This window comes from Petaurus breviceps, unplaced genomic scaffold, assembly GCF_028583685.1.
Source record: "Petaurus breviceps papuanus isolate PSGF00001 unplaced genomic scaffold, PetGlider_PUasm1.0 174, whole genome shotgun sequence".
Taxonomy (NCBI): domain Eukaryota; kingdom Metazoa; phylum Chordata; class Mammalia; order Diprotodontia; family Petauridae; genus Petaurus; species Petaurus breviceps.
Window position 1 is genome coordinate 68939049 of NW_027185761.1, and position 10456 is coordinate 68949504.

A 10456-nucleotide genomic window follows, 5' to 3' on the forward strand; every position below is an offset into this window, starting at 1 on the left:
TGTTGTATCCCTAGGGCTTAGCATCATGCCTGGCACACAGTAGGTGTTTAATAATTGTCTGTTGACTGACCCACAGGAAGCCAGGGATCCTAAAGGGTGGAGGTTAAGGGGAGCGCATGTGAGGCATGGGAGGTGTGGTGGGGCAGTCAGGGAGAGGCCCAGAGAGAGGAGGTGGAGGGTCCAGGCAGAAGGCGGCCGCTGGGCCAGTTTGACTGGCCCAGAGAATTCTGGGAAGAGGAAGGAGCTCAGGGACAGGAACGCTGGAGAGGGCGCAGGTTGTGCAATGCTGCACGTACCCCCAGTGCTCCGAGTCGGGCACACTGAAAAGCGACAGAACCGCAAAAACGCGCCTCGCTTGGGGTGCAGCGTGATTCCCACAGCGGAAGGAAAGGCGAAGGGAGGCATCCAGGCTGGGGGGCTGCGCTCACTCCAGAACCAGACTGGTGGGGCTCCCCGAGAAGTGGAGCGGGGGCTCTGAATCCTTTCTAGGGCTGCCAGCTGCCGAACAGCGGCGCGCCCCGGGGCGTCGGGCAGGGGGTTCTGCGGCGCAGGGCGCCGAGCGCCCGCACCCCAGGCCCCGGTGACGGTGGTTGGCTGCAGCTCGAGAGCGCCGGGGGTTGGGCGGCGTCCCCGAGCTTTCGTGCTGTGTCTCCTGAGGGCTCAGTGACAGAGGCCACCCTGCCCCCAGTCCATCCAGTCGCTTGTCCTGCTTCCATCCGTGCGCCAACTTTCTCCCTCTCTCCATCTGTCCTGTAATTCTCCCAACACACTGCTGTGTGTCTCCTCAGGTATTACCAAAGGAACATAGGAGGGAAAATACAAGGGATCGACGCGGGGAGGAAAAGGGTGGGGGGGGGGGGGGGGTGTCCATTAGTTAGAGCCTTAATGCCACCAAAGAGACTTGAACCCGGGTCCTCGGACCTCAAGCGGCCGGGTGCGTCGGTACGGTGATAGTCCCCGGTTCTTAAGTCTCGGTGGCGGGGACAGCCGAAACCTCTCGTGGAGCTTTCTGCTTTCCGGTGCCTGGGACCTGAGGATTTCTGGCGGTTCTGTGAACAGCCTGATTGTCTTTGGTCCTGACGGTTCTTAATCCTTCAACGATCAGTTGACTACACAAAACACTAGAGTTCATGCGGCCGGTGTAGATCGAAGGCTTCCTTACTCTGAGGCCAGCCTCACTTTGTACATGAGAAGAAACCGACAATTGCTTCTCTGGACAATCCATTCTCAGTTCCCATTCATGACCCTCTATAATGCTTAGAATGTATTGTATTATTTCATGGGAGCTTCAGAATCACTCTGGTAGACAGGTATTGCGGGGTTGGCTATTTTCCGGTTGAAACCAAGGAAACCAAGGCTGAGATAGTGTCAGAAGCAGTACTTGAACCTCACATTTCCTCATTCCAAGTCCAAAACAGTGGTCACTAAATTTAGTGGGAAGGAATACAGACATGTTCCTTCAGACTCGCTATTTGCTCTGGTCTCATTAGCACAAACGCTATGAAGAAATGTCTATTTACTGTTTGAACATGCCAGTTATATAATTTTAGACATGGAGTATACCTGAACTGGTCAGATCTGGGAAATCGGGGAAGTGCTTCTGAGGACCTCCAACATTTCTAAGTTACCAGGAGAGAGAGCAGGACTGTTTTGTGCAAACTTAACCAAGGATCAAATGAGCAATTCTTACAAATGACAGAACACAAGACAGAATTGTTTGTTCTCAGTAGCCTGACTTCCTGATTGCCTCTGGTCCTGGCTAGGTCCACCCCCTTTATGGAGAGAAAAGGCTCTGATCCTGATGTCACTTATCAGGAAACTCTCAGTTATTGTTTTAAAAAAATTGGTCTTGAAGGTCTGAGGGGTCAAGAGACCCTGGATAAACATGGATGCACATGGTCAATATTTTCTTCAGGCATGGCTGGTTCTTCAGCCTTAAATACCTACAGTTTTTATTGGGGTAGGAGGGGGGAGGTATATGATGGGTGGTTTCTCATAAGTAGTTTAAGAGTAACACTCATTCAGTCACCTTGGGTGACTCTTAGCTGCATCTCAGGCTGGGAAGTCTATCCATCATGGTAGTCAAAAGGACCCTGGTTCAGATCTTATGTCTGTCATTTACTATCTGTGACAGTGGGCAAGACACAATCTCATGGGGCCCCAGTTTCCTGGTCTGTGAAATGATGGATTAGAATGGATTAGACCTTGAGGTCTCTTACAACTCTAGATCTATGAGCTTATGGCAACAATTAGCCTGAGAATGAATGACATTGGAAGAATTGATCACCATCTCAGAGTAGGGGAGGGGAAGCCCAGGGGTGCTTCTTGCAAAGGAGGAAATTTGTGGAATTTTTTAGCATGAAAATTATGAGATTAAGAGCAGCCATGCTTCAAAGCCAATTGAACACTTTATCATGCGGGCACACAAGAAGCATTACAATCAATGACTTATTTTTTTAATTTGGAGAACATTTCATTTTGGTTTTCAGGTGTGATATATCATTTTTATTGTTTTATAAATAGCATTTTATTTTTAAAGTTTTCAACATTCCATTTTTTAAATAGTATTTTGAGTTCCAATTTTTTCTCTCTCCCTCCTCTCCCTCTTCCCCAAGAAGACAAGCAATCTCAATCAATGATTCTTAATATGGACATTTTACCTACTTAGGAAAGAAGTTCCCTTAAATGGAAGCTACATCAGCAGCTTTCAGAAACTATAATGGATACCTCGATGCTAAGAAAATCACAAAGGTTTTATTTTTTGGTTATATTGGGAGACAGAAAGGATCTGAAAAAAGTGTGAGAACTGTGCTTGGGGAAGATGGAATGATGATTGGTAACCAAGAAGAGAGAGGAAGTAAAGCTGCCCAATTCCCATTGTGTTTCTGTTTTCTCTACCAAAGAGAATAACTTTTGGATTGGGAGGGACAGAAAATGATTCACAGGGAGTTGGTATCCAAGATAAATAAGGAAATAGTAAAAGAGACCAGAGCTACAATTGATGGATTGAAACCCCATGGCTAAGTTTCTGGAAGAATTGGCAGCTATGATGGCAGAGCCCTGGTCAGTTGGAAAGACCATGGAAAATAGTAGGGGTGCTACATGATTAGAGAAGGGCAAAAGTTCTGACTGAAAAATAAAGGACAAAGTCTGTCCACTGTAGACTGGTGACTTGAACTTTGATTCCTAGGAAAATTTAACTCATTAAAAAGATGATTTGGTGAACCATTCCCTGGAAAGGGAAGCAGTGACTCTAAAGAGCCAGGCTGGCTTTCTCAAGGTCTAATGGAGTCAGACTAACCTCATTTCCTTTGTTGACAGAGTCACTGAACTAGTGGATCAGGGCAACAATTTTAGTCCAGCTTTTTGCTAAAGTATCACATTGCATACTTGGGGAGACAGTTGGTAGATGTATTCCGAACTGGTTGGATGACTGGATTCAGAGAGCCATTGTAAATGCTTCAGTGCCCTTGTGGGAGGATGTCTCCAGAAGAGTACCTTAGGGCTCTGGACTCGGTTTGTCAAAGACATATAGATGGCCTGCTCAGCAAATGGGCAGATGACACACAGGAGGGTTAGTTACATTGACTAATAGAGTCAGGATCCCAAAGGCTAGAATGTGGGACTGAATGTACTAAGATGGAATTCGATACAGGTAAATATGAAGTCTTGCCCTTGGGTACAAAAAAATCCAAAGATGGGAAAGGTATGAATAGACATGGACATGCTCAGAAAGCTATCTGGTGGTTTTGGTGGACAGAAAACTCAATGTGGGTCAGCAGCAAGATATGGCTGCCAAAAACTTCAATGCCACCTTGGGCTGTAATAGGAGGGGCGGAGATTCCAGGAAGTGGGAGCTGAGAATACCTTTGATTCTGCCTATGCCAGACCTCGTTAGGAGAACTGTCTCCTGTTTTGGGCAGCACGATTTAAGGACGCTGCTAAACCAGGATAGTAAAGATCATTGGAAAGAAGTGGGCATGTTTAACCTGTGTAAAAGGATACGGTGGGGCAAGGTCCATAAAGTCATGTCAAGGTATTTAAAGGGCTGTCATGTAGGAGAGGAATTAGCACTATGCTTTATAATAATAATAACTATATTTATAAAATCCCTTCTATGTATCATGCTCTGTGCTAAGTGCTTTATAAATGTCTAATTTGTGTGGCCCCAAAGAGCAGAATCAGAAGCACAGGGTATTGCAAAGGGACCAATTCCTGACATCAGGGGAGAAAAACCAAAGCAAAACTTCCCTAAGCATCCTTCTTGGAGGTCAAGCCAATGCTTGACAGATGCCAGTTGGGGCTGTTGTGTTGGTGATTCCTTCTTGTGTGGGTTTCACTGAATTCCTTTCCAACTCTCAGATTCTGTGACTTCACATTTACCTTTATTGAATTCCATCTTAGTACATTCAGCCCCATGTTCTAGCCTTTGGGATCCTGACTGTATTAGCCAATGCTGGCCCTCCTATCTGCCCATTTGCTGAGCAGGCCATCTAATCTCTAACCAAGTTTTTGACAAACCAAGTCCAGAGCCCTAAGATACCCTCCTGGAGACATCCTGCCACAAGGGCCCATTCACAATGGGGCCGTGCACTGTTCAGTCCATCCAGCAGTAACAGTGAGCACTGTCTGCAGGCAGAGAGGGGAGGGTATGCCCCTAGGGCAGGTGGGTGTGTTTATAACTTCTTCATCTGCTAGATCTTCTCAGTCAAAAAGAGAAGAGGAAGAGAAAGCAAGGCTCAGCTCTGCTTCCCATCTACAGGCTGAGATTCACACACCAATGACGCCTAAATAATGGCATGGGGCAGAGCAGTCCCATTGGTCAAGAAAGACTAGTGTGACAAACATGCTTCCACCGACTTCAGTGCCCTCCCGGGTCAGTTTGGGCTAACAAGCCCTTAGATGCATACAACCCTTTGTGGCCATTCCTCCCTCTTTCTTTTTAGTGTGTTTTCTTTTTCTCTTTTCATTCATTCAGCAGGTAAATGGCAGGCAAGAAGAAAGAAGTCCAGTTACAGGTATGTGTCATGAACTGTGACATTTGGAGGCTGGGTCCATTGTTAGCTTAACTGCTGGGTCGTGACACAGTCCTTTCCCTGTTGTAGGCAGTCATCAATAATGAAACTCTGTGGGAAGAAATGCTGCAGAACAAAGGCCTCACAGGTATCCCAGAGATTGCTACCCCTGTAGTGACTAGATTTGGGTCCAGTCATTCTCTGGGAGCCCCTGTTCGTGTTCCCAGATCCTCAGTCATTTAGTAACGATGTGGGCCAGTCAGGAGGCCCACCCTGCCCTTCAGCCCAGATTGGGAGGGTGCCTCTGCAGATATCACAGGTTGTTGTCTAATCCTCCCTAAACACATCTATGCTCTAGTCATCGACGTCTATCAAGCTTGGTGCGGGCCTTGCAAAGCAACGCAGACTTTGTTCCGGAAACTGAAAAATGAGTTTTCCAATGAAGAGGAAATTCTGCATTTTGTTGTGGTGAGGATCATTTCTGTAGCCCCAGACACAGGATTGGGAGGGATTGTGGATGGCCTCAGGAGCGATTCTGGATGGCCTTGGGATTGTGGATGGCCTCAGGAGGGATTGTGGATGGCCTCAGGAGGGATTCTGGATGGCCTTGGGATTCTGGATGGCTAGGGCGGGATTCTGGATGGCCTCAGGAGGGATTGTGGATGGCCTCAGGAGGTATTGTGGATGGCCTCAGGAGGGATTCTGGATGGCCTCCAGGCCAGCCTTCTGGAGGGCCCTGCAGTCGCAGGAAGATTTACTGAAGCACACTTTCCTCCACATCTGATGTGGCTCTTTCTCTTTCTCCTTCCTGGTACATGTTGGCCAAAGACCAACCGCTTTAACTTGGGTGAGGTCTTCATCTTTTTGAGCACATGCTTCTTCATCTGTAAAAGAGAAGGGATCATATTTGTAGGGATTTTCACTGAAGTCCCATTTGGGTGGCTCTTCTTGGCTTGAGGTAACCCTTTGTGATGTAGCTGGAACTGATGAATGCTTTCCTTCAGAAGAGGAGGCAGAGAATTGTAGAGTGATTAATGCACTGTATCCCTCTTAGGAGGCAGCTAGGAGACTCAGTGGAGAGAGCATTGGGTCTGGAATCAGAAAGACCTGAGTTCAAATTTGACCTCAGACACTTAACTGCATCTATGACCCTGGGCAAGTCACTTAACCTCTCTTTGCCTCAGTCTATTAGAGAAGGAAATGACAAATTCCTCCAGTATCTCCGCCAAGAAAACCCCATGGACAGTAGTGGCATGATGTGGTCCATGCGGTCATGAAGACTGGGACATGACTGAACAACAGCAATCACCCTTAGACCCAGGAAAAGCAAGAAATGGGGACCTATCCTGGTTCCCATGTCTCAAGGGACACTGGACTTCAGAGGACCCCACTCATTGTAGCTAAAAAGAAATATGATGTGGGATCTTTAGGCCAGGCTGGACTGAATTTATTCTCATTCTCTCCCCTGAGCATCATGGGGATACAGATGTTATTCTTATGCCCCATTTACCAGAGAGGAAACTGAGGATCATAAAGGTTATGTGGTCTGCCCAGGGTCACAAAACCTTCCAGCGTCTGAAGGAGGATTCAGTCTTCGGTCTTTCTGACTCCAAGTTCAAAAGGCTCTCCCCATTGTGCCTTCTAGTGGGGCATCTCAATAATGCTCTTTGAAACTTCTTTAATGGTAAATAGGGATTTGGAAACACAGTCTCTATTGCTGTGTGTGTGTGTGTGTGTGTGTGTGTGTGTGTGTGTGTGTATTACTAGAGGCAGTGTAAGGAGAAGCTGGGGAGGGGGCAGCTTGGCTCCTGTCCCAGGAGAGCTGGGTGCCCATGGACAAGTCGTCCCTTAAGCTCTCAGTGCCCTAGGCCAGCATTCTCCGAACTCTTTTGACAGATCATGTCATCAGTAAAAAATCATATTTACTTATAAATTATTGTGTGTACTCCTGTGCTAACGTGTTACATTATGAAAAACAGACATTAAAGAGGAGATAGAGATGAAATATACAATTTAAAATATTTGTTATTAATGGTACAAACCCTTTTTGTTCTCACTAAAATATTAACATTTTTTCTAATGAAATAGCGTGACTAGACATGTTTTATTATTTGAAAAGGAAAACCTTGTTTCTGTCCGGACAGGTAAACTTTCAGCTTTTTTTGGTGGAGTTACTTCATTTCATACTTGATTTGACATTGTATATACTGCCGTAACATTTTGTTTGCATGACTCAGTTTTGTCCAGTAATGTTGTAGCCAGCCAAGACTAGGAGCTCTTCTCCAAACTCTGCTCTCTTTCGTCTCTGTGGATTTGTGGGGTCTGCCCCTCAAGCCTAGAATGAGCTCCCTCTTCATCTTGAGCCTGGCCATTTGGGGGCCCCCTCTCTTCACCCTCCTAGCTCTTAGTTCTTTCCTAGCTACGTTTTCCTCGAACTCTTTCTCTCCTGACTTTGCCCCGTGACCTCCCCTGTGTCATAGTGTACATCATAACTTGTGCCCTCCACAAGAGCAGGGACCATAATGTCAGTGTCTAATCACAAAGCCTGATTCAACACCTGTCCTGTCAGGTGCTAGGTTCTGCAGACACTATACACAATTAGACAGTCCCCATCCTCAGGGAATGTGTATTTTACTAGGGGAAGCAACATATTCACAGAGGAGTAAATATATAGATTACATGCAAGATAAAGGTAGTGATTTGGAGTGGGGCTCACAGCCAGGGGAATCAGGGATGGCCTCTTGAAGGAGGGAGTATTTCAGCTGAGTTGTATAGAGGCCAGACAGCCTAGCCCTAGGCAAAGACCCAGAGAAAGGAGATGGATGTTATGTGGCACATGAAAGTTGAAGAATGCTACTACCTTTAAATGCTGATGTTAGCGGCATCCTCTCCATGTTCTGTGCACTAAATGGTTTTTGATGTCCTGTATGTACTTCTTAGAAATTGCTAATATGTTCTGTACCCACGGCTTGAAGATTCTGGGGGCTACCTAAATTGGAAATGGTTCATGAAATGCTCCACAATTCATTTACATTTATTATTAAGAAACATAATAGTCATTCATATTATGACTGTAACTGCAAAACACTTAAATAAAACAGTTTTCCTTTTTTAACCCCAAGGGGCAGATTGATGGCAGGTCCCTATCAAAGTGTGCATGCACCCCGCTCATCATATTATGCACAGAGTGTCTTTTGTCATGTGATGCTCAGCTGGAGCTTGGGTTGTTTGTGTAGAGACTGAACTATTTCATTTCTGATTTTCAGATTTGTGTTTATTTAAGCTGGCATAAATAATAGTGCAACCCTCTGTAATAGTAATGTAATTTAAAGATTCCCCTGTATTGGCTTGGTTTTTGGTTTGATTGTGTTAAAACCCAGAGCTTGTGAATCCCACTTGTGAGATGGACTTGTTCATGTGAAAAGAGAGGGCTGACCTGGGAGGAGCTGGTGACGTAAATTTAGAGAGACACAAGAAAAGAGAGAGGCAGAAGAACTTTTTGGAAGCAGCATCTTGGAGGCAGAGAGAGACAGAGAGGATTGCTGAGGGCCACTTTGAATTGCCCAGGACTTTTGAGAACTGCCACCCAGAGCTGCTAAGGACTGAGGAGACATAGCTGTTATGCTGGTACTTTGTCTGTTTTGATGTTGTTTTGCCAGATTTGTCCACTGGTGAAGGACAGTCCTGTTGTTGCAGAGGTTTTGGAACCTTGCTGTTGATTCAGAGCTCCTGAGACTGTTCTGCAGACAGAGAGTGAATACTGTCAACTGGTGAAGGACAGTGCTGTTGTTGCAGAATTCTTGGAACCTTGCTGTTGGTTCAGAAGCCCTGAAGAAGGATTTTCTTGTTGTATGTTTACAGAAATCCTGAAAGAGGGTTTTGCTAATGTTTTCAGGGATCCTAAGACTGTTCTGCAGACAGAGGATGAATTAATGAAGAGACTGGCAATGTATCTTGTGGCCTCGCTAAGCTTTGTCTCCCCAGGAAAAAATATTGTTGAGAACTTGCCTCTTGTCAAGATGAAGAAAAGACCTCCATTTGGGTATTAAGTGCTGTGCTTAAACTTGATGTAACTCTGGGGTAGATTCAATTGTGATCCAGGGGTGGGGAACTCTTGACCTTTTTGTGTTCTATGGTTGAACAAGTGAATGTACTTTACTTATGTTTGGAAACTAATCTCCATGTGAGAAGAGGGGCTTTGTGATGGACTAAATGAATGTGCAGCCTAGGGGTAGAGTAGTATTTAGAAGAGGGACTTTGTAATTGATTAAATGAATGTAATGTCCTGGGGCAGGGTAGCACTTGATTAAATCACACTTGGGGGTAGTACTTGGAGATTATTGAATCATACTTGGTAAATGCTGTATTTTGAATGATGTCATATTTTGATCTTCTCTGTTCTTAATTTTTCACTGAATAAAATGGAGAGCACCTATGCTGGTATTTTGAACCTTGGGAAGTTGCCTTTGCTTGGCATTACATTATACCCTCCTCCCTCCAGGTGTAGTATAATTTTTAACATTAAATATTGTCAAAAGTTTCTATCAGGGGCGGCTGGGTGGTGCAGTGAATAGAGCACCAGTCCTGGAGTCAGGCGGACCTGAGTACAAATCTGGCCTCAGACACTTAACACAAAACTAGCTGTGTGACCTTGGGCAAGTCACTTAATCCCAATTGCCCTGCCTTCCCCTCTAAAAGCAAAAAGAAAAAGTTTCTATCAAAAATTGAAACATTTCAATTTTTGAAACAGAAGAAAATTTCATTTTCTTAAGTTATAATTTTCTTACATTTGTATGTTAAGTAAAAATAATTTTAATTTCAAGAAAGATTATTGTATCTGAGGTTTCGAAAAAGCAGGGCATTATGAAATGTAGATGGTATTCCATTTTCTGGTTTGCTTATATTATCAGTACAACAAATAATAATAAAAAATAAGAATGTTCTTTAAAATTTTCTATTTTGTGAAAATGAACATCATTGTTAAGGCCTTCTATATAGGGTCTTCTTGCAAAATGTCCCCAAATAGAATGCTGTTCTATAATAAAATGTTTATTCACTATGCTTTATTTTTTGACACACACTAGCAATCACAAAAGGACAATATTTTCAGTTTTTCTTGGACTGTGTATTAGCCGGTTGTTTAATGTACTCTAACTTCTGAGTCTCAGTTATCAGTGCTGCTGGAAAACACTTTCTGAAAATGAAGCTATGGACATTTGGGGCAGGTTGAAGGCCTGCAGACAGGAGTGACGTGAGGCTTCAGGGTATAAGCCATCTCCCCAGAATATCTCAAGAGGAATGTTGGGAATAGCCTGGAAGATGTGTGTGTGTGTGTGCATGTGTGTGTGAGTCTGTGCGTGAGTGTGTATGTGTGTATATGTGAGTGTGTGTGTATGTGTGTGTGTGTGTGTGTGTGTGTGTGTGTGTGTGTGTGTGTGTGT

The 10456-nt window shown here is 44.8% G+C and overlaps 1 protein-coding gene across 1 annotated transcript in view; it reads left to right on the forward strand.

The window, feature by feature from the left end:
* The first annotated feature begins 105 nt into the window (after nt 1-105).
* Nucleotides 106-10456, forward strand: part of NME8 (NME/NM23 family member 8) — a 51961-nt gene continuing 41610 nt past the window's right edge. Inside the window, exons 1-4 of the mRNA XM_069084378.1 lie at nt 106-788; nt 4979-5018; nt 5106-5163; nt 5374-5483. Coding sequence (XP_068940479.1) covers nt 4986-5018; nt 5106-5163; nt 5374-5483 — 201 coding nt within the window. The 5' untranslated portion in view covers nt 106-788; nt 4979-4985. The remainder of the gene's footprint in view (nt 789-4978; nt 5019-5105; nt 5164-5373; nt 5484-10456) is intronic.